This window comes from Oreochromis aureus, linkage group 20, assembly GCF_013358895.1.
Source record: "Oreochromis aureus strain Israel breed Guangdong linkage group 20, ZZ_aureus, whole genome shotgun sequence".
NCBI classification, from domain to species: Eukaryota; Metazoa; Chordata; class Actinopteri; order Cichliformes; family Cichlidae; genus Oreochromis; species Oreochromis aureus.
Genome location: NC_052961.1, coordinates 17,873,102 through 17,891,393, shown reverse-complemented (window position 1 = coordinate 17,891,393; position 18,292 = coordinate 17,873,102). Strand labels below are relative to the sequence as shown.

Genomic DNA, 18,292 nt, shown 5'->3' with positions numbered 1-18,292 from the left:
GTCATATTTCATCTAGTTTAATTGTTCTGTTCGGAGACTTTTGTGTTAACAAAGAGCCGACTTACTGTAAGCAAGAGTGAAAACTGCTTTCGGAGTGTATTATTGTGGCATGGAATGTTTGTGTAAGTATGTCTTTGTCTGTGTGTGTATTTGGGTATATGTGTGTATGAAACTGGAAGTTAAGTGGTCTTAGCAAAGCAGGGTGACCCTGAGGAAAGAGGAGGTCAGAACAAAAAGAAAGGGGCTTATTGTCTCTGGCTGTCTCTATCACCACCTCACTGCCTTCTGGTTAACCACCTGCTGACTGACTGTAGACCAAGCAAAGCCCACATTACTGTTTCTGTTTATGGGTGTGTATTTTTTTTTTTTTTGTTAAGTTTCAAAATAGAAAACAAAACTATGTAAAAAGATTACAAACATTTCCCAAGGACCTTAATATGGAATAAAATGTCACACAAATGAAACCATTCGTGATGAAGCACGTGTCACGTATACTTGGACAGCAATGCTAATGCGCGTGCAATCGTGCTGCGTGCACACGTATCTGTCGACTCATTAGGTCACGAGCGCATTTATCTCATTCCCTGTGTAAACCATTAAATATCTCATCCCCATTCTGACCGCTGTAACTCCACTTTATGGCTTTTCCACAAGGCCTCTGAAGAACTTGTGGGGGCTTTATTTTGGACCGTGCCATGTTTGTTCTGGGGGGCCCGATGCTGCTACTCACACTGAAACCCAAACCACACCGATCTACGAAGACAGGAGCATGCTGTTGGGTCTGAGAATGGTGACCATGGTCAGTCGAGTTCAGATGAGGTCAGTCGAGTTCAGATGAGATCATACAAAAACTGTCAAGAACTGCTAATTAGTGGTCAGCAAATGGGAATGGAAATGTTTTCTGTTTACTTAGTCCAATAAGCTCACTGTAAGTTTTAGGGAGCTCATCAAGTTCTCACCTTTGTTTAAATTGTTTTTTCGCCCTTTACCAACAGATTTGGAACGAGAATGTGGAAATAAGGCGAAATAAGGAGTCGGCAACAAAATGGGATAGAATAGAGAAGAAAGCATGAGGGAAAAGAAACTATGGACAGAGGGAGCAAAAGTGAATGAGGCAGAAAGAAAGACAGTAAGCGAGAACGCAGCAGGGGGATAGCCCAGGGTGGAGTTTAACCCGGTTCCGACCACATCTTTTCTCCGCCTCGCTACCTATATGAACCATCAATCAGCTAGGAGAACAAGGAAAGATCAACAAAAATAGTCCAGCAGGGACCACAGCACACCGTTCCATCGAATCACTCACTGACAAAAGCCCATATCCCTAAACATCCATCAAACGGCGCAATTCTCTCACTTTTCACTTCCTCTTGTCGCTCAATCACGTCTTGATTCATTCCCACTTACACTCCACATTCTTTTTTTCTTTTTTTTAATTTTCCTCTTGTTTTCACTATTCATCACTGCCACTACCGTTGATGTTAGCAAGTCATTTTTTAGTCATTTATATCTTTTACGACTCATTACATTTCAACCTCAAAATGAAAACTCAGTAGAGGTCTTCTGGCAGACACACAGCAAACGCTGGTGATGAAAGAGAACGCAAGATATTTGAGGTCACATCTGACGAAGCTGAAGTGAAATACCGCAGACTGTGTTCTCTCCAAATACAGATACGTTGCCACATCCCAAAGTATGCATTAAAGGCGTGCTGCTTCTAACACTTCTACTGGCAGTCGGTGAGGAACAAAATATCAAATGTTATATTGCTGTGCAAATTTATGTGCCCGATTAAGACTTTGACTTAAACTCCAGCTTCATGTCTAGACTTCTCTTTATAGGGTAAGTTGCCACCAACATGATGCTTACCCAGTGATAAATACAGTACTGTGCAAAAGTCTTTTGTCATCCCTCATTCTTTATATTTTTCTAGGAAAATGGGAAATAGGTGGAGTTATTTACTGAAATGTGCATATAAACATGGAATAAATAAGAGTTTGTGCAATTCTAATGAGCTTGAAAGCCAATATTTTGTATCACCACCTTTAGTCTTCAACAAACCGTCTCTTAGGGAAACTTTCCTATAATCGTTTTATAAGTGGCCTTAAAGAATAGTTATCCAGCTTTCTTGAAGGACATTCAAAGCTCTTCTTTGGATGTTGGCTGCCTTTTGTTCTGTTCTGTGTCAAGATGATCCCACACTGCTTCAATAATGTTGAGATCTGGGCTCTGGGGAAGCCATTGTGCGTTTTGCTATCCAGGTATTGCTTTTACTGCATTGGCAGTGTGTTTGGGATCAATGTCATTCTGAAAAATAAAGCCACTGCCAATTCGACACTTTCCAGATGGCATTGCGTTGTGGATCAAAATCTGATGGCACATTTCTGCGTTCATAATTCTATCAGTTTTGACAAGATCCCCAACACCTGTGGCTTAAATGCAACCACTAACTATGAATGAGTCTCCACTATGTTTTACAGATGGCAGCAGACACTCAGTGTTATACTTCCCTTCTGACCTCCGATAATTTGACAATTTGGATTCATCATCCATAAGACCCGCTGACATTGATTTTCAGTCCAGTTCTTGTGTAACCTGGCGTAGCTCAACCTCTCCTCCCTGTAACACTTCCTTCAGACTGGCTTCTTGACAGCCACCTTTCCACTGAGAGCATTTCAGATGAGGCTTTGGCGAACAGTAGCTGGATCAACTGAAGGGCCAGATGCATCTCCCGGGTCTTATGTCAAGTTTTTCCTGGATTTTTTTCATACAACTTAAAGACATGATTTTCAGATACTGTTCATCTGCTATAGATATAGTTTTTTAGCCCAGCCACTTCTTTTTGTTCTCCACTTGACTTAATTTGGGGCTATATAAATAAAATTGAATTGAATTAAACTTGTCCAGTTCCCTCAAATTTTTTAAGAACACATTGCACACCATGATGAGATATGCAAAGGTTTTGGCTAGCAGGTCTTTGAGAATTACCTTGTAGGTGAAACAATACTATTTTATCCCTTGCAAATGCTGTTCTCTTTGGCATTTGTGTTAGAATCAACAAAAAAATGGGAATAAATTATGTGTTTATGCATCTGTTATGTATAGACACAACTCATGAGTTAGGTGCCTTCATGTCCATAGAAAAACTCTGAAAAACCTTCAGAAAACCTGAAAAACTATTGCTCAAGAAAACAAAAATACAAAAAGTCTGGTTCTCCTAAAGCAAAATCTAAAGAAATGAGGAATAACTTATGACTATCGCAGAGTGCTGCATGTAAATCAAAGTACAATCGCCATAAAAAATGTAAGCCTTATATCTGAAAAAGACATTAATACAATGTGACAGTGATAGTAAGAATTCTAATTGATTATGTGTTTCTTAATGAACTATCAGTTTAATCAGCAAACACTGCTCACACAGAGAATGCCAAGAAACTATTTGTGTTTAGATACCATTTTATTAAGTACACATCAGTTAGTTGTGCTGCCAAACAGACAGTCACACTCAGTGCAGGGAATTTTGGGAGGGAGAACCAGAAGGTCTGCAGTCTGCAGTGACAACCATCTAAGAGTCAAGTATTGTGTTTTGGTTGGATTTAAGTTTGATGGGGGAAAAAAATGACTTTTTTAAGCCAAATATTTTTGCAAACTAGCTTTCCCCATCAGGAATTAAATTTATTATGCACTTTATTTCTGTCAATTTTATTATTTTGTCATGACTTAATTCTGCTTTCATTTTTTGCTTTGCTTAACACAACCGAGCTTATGAGTCAATAAAACCTGTATTTTAAGGATCATTATTTTGTTTTGGAATGTCAAATCCTATCAGAGAACACTCTGACAACAAAACTGAAGGGCAGTTTCATCCATGTAGCTGTAACCAGATATGTGACAGTTAAATCAAACAAACAATCCCATGCGTCTTAAAACAGTCCGATCTGGCCTCTTTTAAACAAATGTTCATAACATTCAAAACAATCTTCTGACAGAAATCGAAACCTAGTCCAAGAAAACCCATGGCAACTGGGGCTTTGGCCTTGTGCTTTGTTGCTGGCTGTTTAAATATGCAGGAAGGTCTCTGATAGGTTACCTGATCTGGTAGAGTATCATTTCAGCCTCGCATTGTCCTGATCAAGGCAGGAAAGACACACATCTACTGTATTAAAGAGTTAAGTTTCCACAGACACAGGCAGGCCCAGAATACTCGCACAAAAGCGTACACACATTATTTTCCATATTTTCCAGTTATCTGGAGACAGATTCAATCACATCCATTAAGAAGCTGTCCTTAACTTTGATTGACAAATAAAATGCACTTCCATTTTCTCATTCTGTTGCTCACAGTGCCGCCTCTGTTCAGTGGCCATTCCCATCTGCTTTTAGAGACAGATCTGTGAGGTGAAGCTTCTCCTCATGTCTCAGAAACCAGTCTTTCTCTTGAGGGAATGTACAACTGTACCAATCAGTGTCATTCATGATGAGACCCACCTGGCACACACACACACATGCATGCACACACTCTTGTATATGAGCGTATGATGTGCCAGAAGTCGTGTGTGAGACAAAAGAAAATAGGGGGCTGAAAGAAAGCTTGAAAGAAAACTGCTGAAGGAAAATGGAAGGAATGAGGTGAGTAGGGGGATCTTGTGGGAATGGCTGCCATCTCTGGCCAAATGATTGACAGGCAGCAGAGGAATGCACGGCCACACTGGCCCACTAAAGAGCTCTAAATATCTTTACTCATCCTCTGGTTTGCCCACTTAGTCCAGGAAACCTAAGCCATTCCCAAGCAGGGGAAGATGCCACTTCAATAGCAGGAAAAATTACTTGAAACCGGAGATGAGAGTCAAGCAATCAGTCCTGACAGTGTAAGTGTTTTTTGTGTGTGTCTGTGTGTGTGACTGTGTGTTTATGGCAGTCGGGATCCCAGAGGCCCGTACTATGAACCAAGATCCCCTCTCATCCAGGACACTTCAGGGTCTCTTGCACTATGAAGGGAGATCACTTCTTACCAGGGTATATCGCCATGGTAACTTGTGCTATTGCCCTAATCTGCCCCAGGGCAGGTTATGTTTAAGATTAGAGATCAGCAGGTATGAAAACACTGCACACTGACCAATCAATTCTTTGGATAGCATCATCAGTCCCGGACCTCTGTGCACAGACAGTGGAAGTGACTAAAGTTTTTTAATAGCGTCAAAGTCTTTGCATTTTCCCAGCAAGAAATCATTTTAAGCCCAATTTCATTCCTTGACTTTTTTTCCCCTGTGTGCTGCAAACAATTTTACAACTACTTTGTTGTTCTAAAAGCCTTAATAAGTCATCCTCTAACAGGACACCTATTTGTTCTCACTGACCTTATATTTAGTTTGCACCAAGCCTAAGCCTAGGTCTGAATTCTGTTTTTGTATTTATTCACTAATTGCTCTCAGTCCACTAAACACCACCGGGCCTGCAGCTTAGAGAATAAAAACTAAAACTGTCTCACCCACATATAATATTAATTTAATGAAATACTCAGTTGTATTCCATCAGATTCTCCCGTGTCTTAATGTCAAAGTTATGAAGTCAATAAGTCTGTTAACTTACACAGTCTACATTTTTGTCGGCTTTCTTTCCTGGCTTCAAATAGGCTAAACTTTATTAATATAGCAGGCTTTTTTCCAGTCTTACTGACCAAAGTGGCTAAAGTGCTCACGCATGCACTACTGTACAGTACTTTTCCTCTCACACACATACTCACACAGCTGCTTTGTCTGCAGCAGCTGTGTTGTTTTCGGGCTTTATTATGAGTTTAACATCTTCATATAGTTTTGTCTTCCTGTGTAAAATCAGCTGCTCTGCTGCCAGTAGAGATGCTGCCATCACCACCCCATAAAAGAAAGCCTGGGTTAACTTAACGAGTTGATAACCAGATTTGTGTGACCACTCAGCCCGGCTGCCGGTGTTGGTACAGTGATTCAGTCAATGTCAGAAGCATTTTAGGTGATTACATATTTCCTTGTCGTGCATCTTCAGTTCTGCACGAGTATTGCATAAGCAGATGTATCACTTCTACTTTACTATCGGTTTTTCCCACTGAAGTTAGATCAATCACAATTCAAAAGCAATGCTGGTTGTGAAGCAAATAAAAAAAAACAAAAATTACACTGACACCAGTCTGCGGCAGTAACAAATATCTGTCAAAAGTCCAAACAAAGCCAAAGCATCCATGAACCATGGGCTGCAGAACCCCTATTATTTTGGTGGATTTAGACTGCAGCTGTCATGGTTCTTGTCATATTTGTTGGTTTTGTGGTGCTCCTTTGTGTTTTTATTTCCCCCTTCAGTGTTCAGTGTTAGATATATGTTCTTGGTTACCTCCTGTTTTATGTTTTTTTTTTATTTTTTTATTCAAGTATCTTATTGTATATTATTCTCTGCCTTGATTGACTTCCCCACCTTAACTGTTCCCACCTGTGCCTTGTCCCCACGTGAGTCAACTTTCCCATTCAGACCTGTGTGTTCCTGAGCCAAGCGTCCCCTGCTCATGCTTCTTCAGTTTGTGTTTCATTTAGCTTTTGTCACTTTGTAGGTTGGTAAATGATCAGATTTTCAATTAAAATTCATCTGTTGTTTTTATTTTGAATATATTTTGGCAGTATTGGACACTTAATAGCAATTAGTGAGAAGCTAATATTGCTTGGTCAGGCCCTGTTCTCCAAGAAATCACACCAATGACTTGCACACGCATACATTTTTTTAAACATGCCTTTTCAGTAGGACAAAAAAAAAGAAAGAAAAAAAATGTACACTTACAAAAACCACCCACTGAAAACCAATTCCTTTTCGTATGATGTATTCAGCTAACTACAAGGGCCAAAATTCCTTGCACATGTATGGACAATTAGGCCTAATTTTGGCCCAAATTGCTTCCTGTAATGATGAGTGGACATAGTTAGCAGGCCACTCTCAACTGCCGAACACAAAGAGATCTAAAGTATCACTTCCAAGTCTAGAGAGTTATGTAGAAAAATGCTAAATGCTCACCAATCCCCCACCCCCTCCACACACACACACACACACACACACACACACACACACACACACACACCTCTATCTCACTAAATACAACCCACCTCCATCTCTAACAGCAGTGATAAAATCATTAGAGCCACAGAGTTTAGAACTTCAAACATGACAAAGAAAAAGCTGCCAGCTTTCTTCAGCCCTCTAACTGACCCGCCCACACGCACAAACCCACTGGTGGACTAAAGGAACCACACGCATAGACATTTTTTCCACCCACCTCAACGGCCATTAGAGAAACAGAAAGAGAAAGAAACACAAAGCAGAAAAAAGCAGGGTTTTTTGCACACATACAGTTTCTATCTTAACAAAGACCATGCAAATTTACTAGTTGTATGCACCAATGGATGCATGCAAAGGGGTCAGAATGGTGTTTCTTCCAGTCTTTATTACTGTAGTGATCTACAGAGTGTCCATCTCGTGATGTTTGTATCTTTGAAATTATTTTCCAAGAAGCTGGAAAGTGGTTTAGTGCAATGTCAGTGTTTGCATGTTTGTGGCTTTATTGGTGTGTGTTTGTATGTCTTTGGATTTTGTTTTTCTCCATGTGTGAATGTGTACACACTGACCTCTGTCTGGAGTGTATTGGCGCGCTGCTCCTTGGCACTGAGCGACTCTTTTAGCACTTCGATGTGCTGCTTGCAGTCCGAGTTCTGATTGGTCAGTGTTTCTAGTTTGGTCTGCAGCGCCTGCATCTCAGACTCCTTCCTGTTCAGCTCCTGCTTCAGCTGCTCTATCTGACAATCACACAAACACATGCACACAAATAAGGGTCATCAGTGAGTGATATACTTGATATATACACTTGTAGATAAGACATGTGTTCAAAAGTATGACTTTTCATTTAAACCACAGATACACCAATGTCAGACTAGTGCATATAAAAAAAATCTGAATATCATTAAAAATGTTTATTTTGCAGTTTAATTGAAACAGATCAGCTTTCACATATTCTGTACTCACTACATGTAAATGGCAATAATGCAAGCCTTTTTTTTTAATTTTGACAATTTTAGCTCACAGAAATTGAAAATTAGAAATCCAGCATTTCAAAATTGTTAGAATTTCGAGTTTGATTGAATTGAAAGAGTATAAATCTCATGTATTTTTATAATCATCATTACCATTTCATGTTAATAGGGATGTTGCCTAGTTAGATGTTCAAAATATATTGTTCCTTTATTACAGGTCCAAAGAACCACAATCAAGGGGAAGACTGGTGACTTGACAGTCGTCCAGAGGCCTGATGACCTGTGCTCTCCACAAAGAGGGTAAGCCACACACCATGGTAGATCAATGCTGAAAGGCCGACGTGCTTAGAGGAAGTGCACTAGGAAAGTTTTGAAAGCTGTTTTAGATCTTAAAAGTATAGAGGGGGGGCTAGCGATATAAAACCTTGTCTCATGATTGAAAGTTCAGTTCAACATAATAATGTGAAAAATTTGACTGGAAGGTAAATGCATGGTAGCGAAAAATAATGGACACAAACAAGAGAAAAAAGGACACAAACAAGAGAAATCAGAAAATGTCATTTCAAGAACTTGGGAGCTTCGCAAGGAGTGGACTGAGGCTGCTGTCAACCGAATCAACTGTCACATTTTCTAATATCAAAGCACTCCTGAACTGAAGTGTCTTATGTGCATTAAGGTGAAATAGAACTGGACTGCTACTTTCAGATGAAAGTAAATATTGTGTTTCATGATATTATTGTGCTTCATCGGCCAGTCAACTGTGGGGCCTGTTCAAAAGGGGACACAAGAAGAAGCCAACCCAAAAATATGGACAAGACGAAGGCTTCCATCACAGCAACCTGGTCTTCAATAAAACCTTAGCAGTACCACAAGCTTTTTGCCAGACTGCTCTGATGCAGTAATTTGTAGCAAATTATTGCAGTGTTGGCCCTACATGAACCAACACTGCAGAAAATGGAATTTCGGTACTGATTTCTTTAATTGTTGTCAGGAAACACTTTGGGGATTTCTAATTTTCATGACTTAGAAACCATAGAAATTGAGACAAAAAGGGACCTGATATCTTTCACTACATGTGTATTGACTACAGAATATATGAACATGTTCCCTGTTTTAATTAAACCACAAAAAATAACTTTCATAATATTCAAGTTACCTGAGGTGCACTAGTGTCACTGCAAACTGAGTCTGACCTCCATTGAATACACTATTTTAAAGGCAACAGCAGTCTTAAGCTGCTCTTTAAAATAGAAGTGAGCAATACATACAAAATTACATCCTTTATAACTGTGCAACTGATTAATAAAAAAAAGAAAATCTGAAATGTCTCTAATACTGTGACTCAATTAGGAAACACAGAATGTTTTGTTATCCATTTATTGCAATATAAACACATCAGTTATGACATATTTTGTGGAGCGATGATGTACTGGAATCATCACCAGCCCTATATTATCAATCCTCACTTGGAGGAGTCCCAGACCTACTGTGTGCACACACCCCAGCCAAAAGATAAACATTCACAGAGAGAGACGGAAACAGATTTGTTTTAAGGAAACCCATATAGAACATAACAGAAACCCACAAAGGAAATAAAATGCTCTAACAGAGAGTGGTTTCTGTGCTGGGGCTAGCTATGTAGAGAATACTGTCATCTGTCTACTGGCGCCAAAAATGCACAAAGCTGATTTGAAGAGAGATTTCTCAAATTGTATGAGCAAGGTTCACTTCATAAAAGGGGAATTCTGACTGGCTCAGGGTCTGGCTGATAGACTTTCAGTCACAAAGACAGCATATGAGCTCCAGAAATCCAGCACTGAGATAAAAAGCAGGAGAAAGGAGACCGAAATGTAAGGCTATACAATAAGAGTGATCACTGCGGTGACTGAACACTAAGACTAAGAAAAACAAGTCAGGAAATGAGAAGTCAGAGCACTAAAAATAATGATAAAAAGGCATTATAATTAAAATAAGGAGCAGATATTTCAGAGACTATTAGGCTATGAAGGAAATAATGAGAGAGGAGAGAGACTAATGAGAGGGGTACTTCTGCTTGTTCTGTGATCCAAGGCTGTTGGGTGGGGAGGAAGGTGGGAGCTGGTCTGATGGAAGACACACATGGTGACAAGGCCTGCTCCTACAAAGACAAGAAAACAGCAAGCCACTAAAATGCAGCACAAGCGGTGTGCCCAGCCACTCTACTTCACACACTGCACTCCTCAACCACACAGCCTTGGCTTGCGAAAGGGTAAGCAAATTTACCTGCTTCAGCTCTCGCTTACACTCTAACACGTGTTTGTATTCTCCGAAGCCATTTTTCCAGTGTTTGAGCAGATCAAAGTCCAGAGGAGAAACCAGAGAGGACTCTCTGGTTTCTCTTATCGCAGACCCACCTCAACACCAGTCACCAACACCGCTGAAAGACCCGGACCCTAAACACTACCAGCATGTAGAATGAATCTGTGCATATCCATGTGCGTGGCGACTTGCTGTGTTACTCTGTGACTGTACGAAGAAAGATGAGCCATGGGAGAACGAGCCGGGGGCCATCGCTGTGATGTATATCATCCCGGGTCAGTATGGGTGAAGAGAGAGCTCTTTCCTCTGTTCCTCTGCCGTTGTAAGCTCACATTCATCTGTCAGGGCCCCATTCATAAAAACATCTCTTTTATGATTGCATCAGGAACTTCCCCGATGCAATGACAAATGAGCCCTACAATGAGCACCATTAATGAACCAAATGGAGCGCAACTCATGGGCCTCAACCGTCATGAGCACTTGTCTTGATACTCGGTGAAACCTGAAACTACATTTTTAACAGGGTTTGGATACATACAGTATGTTCGCGTGCCCGTTCATATATGTGCATGTCATCTGTGTGACTTTAGACACATTTGTGTGTTCATGAATAAACCAGTATACGGCCTGGGATAAAAGATTCTTAGTCAGTAAACTGACACAGCGCACTGTTAACTGATAGTTCCTGAGCTTGCTCCCTTAGAACAGTCAACAGATAGGAGGGTTGTATAATGCTTAGTAATCACATTGAATACCAGGGGAAATAAGCATGTACTACTTTTCACTACTCACAAACTGGCTTTAAATATCAAATGAGAAATACATATACATGTAGGAGTTCTTGGCACCCATGCAACATGAGAGGCTTAGAGCGAATGCAGCTAAAATACATGATACAAAATGCAGATTCATGCAGTTTGCCAGTTAAGAGTTCTCCATATTAATCTTGTTTCCCCATAAACAAGCAACATGCAACATGCAACATGTAACAGGTTCTGGCCTACTGGCTATTTATACTTTGAGACAAACATGCATGTCCCAGGTCATGCGGCGTGGAGTCATCTCAGGTGGCATGCAAAGATATTCTACCTTAGTCTTCATGAATTTAGAATGGCTCTTGTAGACCTCCACCTGCTTGAGCTCATCCTGCCTCTCATCAGAGTGCAGCAGGCCGCTGGTCTTTAGCATCTGGACTTCATCCTCTAAGTCTCTGATGTTCCTCTCCAGGGAAGAGATCTTGGTGTCCTGCACCAGCAACAGTAGGCAGGCAAACAGTCAGCAAAGACCTGGCCAAGAATATAAAGCTGTGGGGCTAAATGATAGATTACCTATCCCGTGCATTAGTAGTGAGACAGTTAGCCCTCTACAGATTCATCGGACTCTCTGCACCCCATAGTCAAAATTAAAAATTTGATTGATAGAATATCACTTGGTTGACATATCTCTCTACCAGCATCTGTCTCTGTAGACATATTTCTACTATGTTTGAATCAACATATTAATCTAAATCACACAGAAATGTCTTAAAATTTGGAACATATAAAAAAAACATCCCCTGAAACACCAAGTCAGTGCATTTACACAAATCCTCCTATATATAAATGTAATGTATAGTCCTATGTCTGAGTAAAATGTCTGGAAAAGGAGGGGAAATATTTTGGCAGACATTGGTGTACAGCCAAGATATATTCATCTGCAGAATCTATGAGGGAATAAAAGAGTCTGTCATGGACAGGTCCTGAGGTTGTTTAGTTGCATAGTTTCAAACATACATTAAATGCAAAACCTTGGAAAAGAAGAGAAAGGTAATTTAATAAGTGGAAGCAGATTGCATGTTGCCATCAGCAGAAACCATAGGCAACATGTAAGCATCTGACCTCTATTACATCCTATGACATCAGCCTTGCCTAGCACATGGTGCTGCATAAAAGTGCACACAAAGACCAAGCAGGAATGCATAAAGCATATGCATATACAAAACACACACGCACAGAAAGAGTCTATGCAAGGATGCAAACTTTCAACATGTACCCAGAAAAAGTCAAGGTAAGGCATTCAGACAGTTATGCAAGTCCTCCTGCCATATCCAATTCACACACATAAAACTATAGAGACAAACATGTCTATAAAAATGTCTGATTTTGATCTGTTTCTCTTGCACAACACAGGGGGAGGAAGCAAAATGCATATTTTAACATATAAAACATTCATTAGAACATGAGTACATAAAAGCTGGATCTTAAAACCACTGACATAAAGTTTTGTATGGGACTTCCAAGCTGCATTTCAACTGAAATTATGGTATTGAAAACTAGAAACAGAAATACTGTATGAGTGTTGAGTTCACAGCAAGACCAAAAGGTGTCAACTCAGTACTGTACCTGCCAAATAACATCAGGATCAAAACAGAAAGGGGGGTTGGTGTTCTGTAATTACAAAGTGGACACATCCAACACTTAGACAAAGCAACGCAGACACTGAAACAAATTTGTGGACACTACATGTCACCGCTGATTACAGCAACAGCTACACAGGGTAGTTTAATAAAGCAATCATGCATTGTCATTACTAACAACACTAGAGATTACTTTCTTTCGTTCTTACTCTCCTCTACAATACGTCAAAGCCTTCTGGCAACTGTGTTTGTCTTCCCGTTTCTAATTAATTCAGTCAGATTTAATTTGGACCCTTTCTCGCCTTAAAAACACCGTGAGGCACCGTGAGCTAGCACATATGCAGTCTGTTAATAGGCAGACAAATCACAGAGTATGTGTGAAAAATAACTGTGGTTTTGCTGTAAAGGATCCACTTTTAAAGCAAGTGTTTGCTGAATGAACAATAAATATGTGTGTGTGCGTGGGTGTGCACATGGACACATGTGGAGTCAACTGCATTTTTTCACAGCACTGACAACTTCAAAGGGCTGCGATGAGAGTGAAAGCTTCCATATGTGACATTTGAAACAAATTGAATAAGTGCTCAACTCCGCATGTGCCAATAATGGACTTTACTTGGGCATGGCTGCCATGCAGATGCAAGGTAACTATAACATAAAGTTCTCAAGATTGTTTCTTCATGTTTATCTTTGCTATATAGAGTGATCCTCTGCTATTACACACATTCTAGGTGTACTTAAAATTATGTATGTTTTGAACATACAAATGCAAGAGCAAATAACTCTACTGAAATAAAATCGTGACATTAGCTGGATTAAAAAAAACTCTTTTACATTTATGATAAATTGCCAAAAACCCAGACATATATGAATTTCAGATAAATCTATTGCACCAGTACACACACTCCTCATCCAGCACATTATTACTTAAAACAGCTCTTGCGGATTTGAGAGTAACTCCTAGTCCTACCTTCATATCAATGACAGTCTGCAGAGCCCTGGTTTTGGCCGGATCGGCCTGGAGCTGGTTTCGGCGATGAAGCTCCTGGGGAGGGACCCGGTAAAAATAAGCCTGACGGCTCATCATCTTTAACACTTTGTAAGACCCACAGCGTCAGAGCTACTTAAAAAGGCACTGCGATCAGTGTCACCAGTTTTATCTCTCCTACATTATCATTATATCATCTTTTGTTATGTAACATTATCCACGACTCTGTCTCAAGTTTAAAAAAAAAAAATGTTTTGCAAAACAAAACAAAGTTCATCTATGGTTACTAAGCTGGTCCCCGATCTGAAGCTCTCCCTTTTTCCATCTCCAGCAGCAGGTGCTGGTGTCTATTTTCTCTGCCCTCTCTTCTTCTGTCTTCTTTTTCTGTCTCAGTTTGCTAGCAGGTACCTGACACACTTAGCTTTAGGTCATTTGAATCTGCCTCTATCCTTCTTTCAGCCTGAATCTTTCGATTTCTTATCTCTCACTTGTTCTCTCGTTCTCTCTCGCAGATCTCTGGCATGCTAAAGCTCTTGCTTAGCAACACTTTCTGCCAGCACATGCGCTAAGCTTTTTATATCAATAATTAATGGTAGCTCTGACCTACAGCTATGCCTACACAAAAAGCACACAGGCTAACAGACGCACACACATTCCTACACATTAAAGTTACTGTAAAAAAAAAGGCCCCGCACTTCTCTACCAAATCATCACTGAAGCTTAGCTTCCACAAGTTTAACATCTCATTTCTGTGCAGGTACACGTGTCTAACAAAGACCCCAAACAAAGAAGTGCCTGTCTAAATTCATTGAAACACTACTTTACAAGGACATTGCTGTGAGCAGTGTTGTTTTTAAGAAATGCAGTTTTACACCCACAGAGTCAAACATATTTACAACACGACACCGCCCAGCACAACCACAGTCTGATCTTCTCGCCACCAAGCGGCTTGACCGGAGCATGGAGAGGATCAGTTGTGGTAATGAGGGAGTGGCCCTTGCTTAAAGGGGCACCTCTGTGATGCTGTGCTTTCAATCCCCCACAAACATTTGACTTTAAGAAACCACAGAACACCATTGCTGTCTTTATAGAGAATTCAATGTATAAGATTATTGTGTAGGACTGGAAACCGCTACAGTAAACTACAGGTGGAATGACAAAGATGATCAATAGAGTGAATCCACACATGTATTACTAATGTATTACTAATAATATAACAAAAAAGAAGCACATTCTCTGTGGAGATTCACCATTCAAAAATGACCTCTAATATTACATTAGCAGGAAAGAAAATGCTTAAAACATTACAAGTGTTTTATTTTTTTATATCTTTGCAGTGCATCACTGTTCATGCATAAATGTACACACCAAAGCCAAAAATTGAAAAATTACAGCTATGAAGACTGAATGCACACACTGAAACAGCTCATCATGCCACGAAGAATAAAAATCATAAATAAGCAACAGGTTGTCAGTTCTGCCAGTGAGTTGAAATGACAGCAGACAAGGACCTTATCCACTTGTCCGTGTCAGTTGTGGATAAGGAGGGATTACTGCTGTCAGAGCATGCCTCCCACAGACTAGCATTCCCACTGCCACCATAGTTCAAGTCTGTATTAAAGTGACTCCTATTGTGGATTTGTCACAGTGCGCATGTCTGTCTTTTTCAGTGCCTGTGCACATTTTTTGGTTCCTCTGAGAAACTCGTTATCAACAACGGTTCAGCAACAGTTCTGCAAACTGTTGTGTCTCTCAGTGGGGGAAATTAAGTCATGCAAGAGAGAACGTCATCAAAGACCGTCCTCTCTGCTCCACATGTGTCAGAGGGACTGAGCATATGGAATGAATAGGATCAAACGTAACACTATAGCAATAAGTGCCGGCATCCTGAATGAAGGATACGGTCAAAAGGTTCAATTCTAGCCTCAAGGCAATGGTGTCATGTACAACGTACACACACTAGAACATGGACTGATAGAGACACACATACATATATGTATGTTCACTAATCGCATTCCTATCCCCTCACCATCAGTGAGAGAACAAGTAAAAAACAAGGAAACACAGTTGCTTGCCTATCGGCTCAGTGGATTAAAAGTGCAGTTTGAAAAGATAAATGGAAAAACTGTAGGGATCAAAGACTTTTGTTGGGAAATAGTTGGGTATTGCAAAGTGAGCAGAAGCTTTGAGGGGTGTAATCTTGTCCTGATAAACTTTTCCACTCAAACATTCTGGGAAATCAGCAGAGCATGGCAAGTAGGTGGTGCCCATGTTTTGGTGGGGAAAAGGGAGAATTGGTATATGTGTATGCATGTGAGTTTTTTGCTGATGTTATTTGCAGTAGTCTTCTGATGGCAGCTGAGATGGCAAAAGCTGAAAGTTTGGCTTCTCAAAAAACAAAACACACTGGGATGAACAAAAGAAATAGTGCATAGACAAACATATCCAGACAGAGAGGCAGAATAGACATCAATATTTTGCTGCTGAACCTGGTGGCATGAGAAAGTAAGCAGAAAGGAAAAGCGGGAAAAAGATTAGAGAAAAAAGATTTGCTGACACGAATTTCCACTTCATTCCAACATGCTGGCATTGGAAAGTTAAAGAGATAAAGGCATGCCAAAAAAGCAGCAGGAGTTCTGAAGCCAGTCATGGTATATAAAAGCAGAAAAACAGGGACTCTTATTTCTCAGCAACAGAGCAGTGCTCAGCCTTAAACGATCACACCAAGTGAGATACAATAGGAAGGCCGAACTTTAGAGCCCCGGCTGACCATACAGCATCTGTAGTATGTTACGTATAAAGAATACATGCCATCTCCAAGTAAAAAACTCATTGTGAAAGTGTGAATGTGTGTGTGTTTGGACACATTTGGCAGCAGGTCAGGCCTGGGCAGGAACAGACCAGTGGTGAGGCTGTTATTATTGGGTCTACAGGGACCTGACGGCTGGGGAGAGTCAATTAGGCCCAGATTTATGCCTCTCAGCATGTGTGTGTGTGTGTCTGTGTGTCTGTGTGTATGTGGTCCCATCACACACAACTTTGGCTCAGTTTGTGATTGTAATCGCTGCAGTGGTCAAACTCTGATAGAACACTGCCACTCTGTGGACCTTGCTGGTACTGCAAAAAGTTAAGGTGGCCCATTAACACTTAAGAGGCAGAGCTTTTTAAAAGTGACTAAAATGTGTGGCTTCCAAATAATTTTTAGTCAAGATCAGTCTATGAATAGTCTACTATGAATAGGCTGAAAAACATGTGCCAGTGTTTCTATGCTGGATTTGTGCAATTAAGGTATTCGGATCAGTAACAAAGCTGAACAGGAAACACAAGTGAGAGAACACCACTATGCACACAATCCCCCTGACAACATACATCAGCAGGTGAAGGAGTGATGGAGTGTGCTCTCCATCCATACACACTGCAAATCCACACATAAGCACAGACAGCTGGTTCAAGTGATTTAACATATGGCCATCGTCTGTCCTGGATGGTATGCAGAGAAACATCCGTCAGTTCTCTGATTTTCATCATACAAACACACTTTAATGTATGTCTTTAGCTTTCCTTCGATAAAACACAAATTTAAGATGGCCACTTCATTCCAGCAAAAAATAAGTAAAATAAAATGAGAGGCAAACTGAAAAAAGGGGCATTTATGATCTCAGCTTAAAGTAAACAAGCTGAGATTTAGATTTAGATGAGGAGTAATGGGCGTGGTAATGAAAGGAAGTCGGGCTAGTTTCCTTTGGAGCTAATCAAAAATCTAACAGCAGTGGTCCCAGATAGAGGTAATAGCTGCGCTACTATCACCGACTCGCCTTTGCAACGTAAGGCAAAAATTACTTTTTTGGTGCACAAAGACAAGATGCCTTCACAGGAAGTAGGCTACTGCTTGGATAAACCAACCTGTAAGTATTTTAATTCATCACCACCCACAAAGTGACAAATGCATTAAACTACTTAAGGCAGTGGTGATAAACGAGCTACACAGAAAAACAGTTTAAAGACATATTAGAAAAATGTTGAAACTGTGACGACCCCAACATGGTTAAAAGAAAGATCAAAGCTGGAGCAGGGGATTATTGGGAAAGTTATGACGTGCCACAGACAACAAATATCTGGTGGAAAATTTCACATATAGTTAGGTTAAATGGCAACAGGTCGGTAACATGTTTGGATCTATAAAGAACATCCAGAGAGGCTGAGCGTTTATTTATTGAAGAATGTTTCTCAACCTAAAACTGCAAAGGAACTTGGTATTACGTCATCTGCAGTGTTTTATATTATTAAAAGATTGAGAGAATCTGATTATCTGATTAATGTTTTTTAAGAGGCAAACCACAAAATGTTGCTGACAACCTTTAGGAAGTAACTGGAGACTGAAAACTGTCCTCCAGGCTGCCAAAACGAAATTTAAAATTTGTTTTGAAACTAAGAGAAACCACATCCTGGCAGTTCAAAAGCACCATGATAGCATAGGAGTAAATGAATGCATCTGGGATTGGTAACTTGGACACCTGTAAAATAAAAAGAAAATATAATAATAAAAGCAACATGCGCTGTCATCCGCATGAAGTT

The 18,292-nt window shown here is 40.2% G+C and overlaps 1 protein-coding gene across 2 annotated transcripts in view; it reads right to left on the bottom strand.

Moving 5' to 3' along the window:
* Positions 1-18,292, bottom strand: part of LOC116330826 (ERC protein 2-like) — a 155,993-nt gene that overhangs the window by 127,290 nt on the left and 10,411 nt on the right. The window contains exons 5-7 of one of the 2 annotated variants that reach the window (XM_039604952.1): positions 13,700-13,774; positions 11,424-11,579; positions 7,635-7,802 (exon numbers count right to left, since the gene is read on the bottom strand). In XM_039604952.1, coding sequence (XP_039460886.1) covers positions 7,635-7,802; positions 11,424-11,579; positions 13,700-13,774 — 399 coding nt within the window. The remainder of the gene's footprint in view (positions 1-7,634; positions 7,803-11,423; positions 11,580-13,699; positions 13,775-18,292) is intronic. The other variant, XM_039604950.1, reaches the window with a different exon arrangement.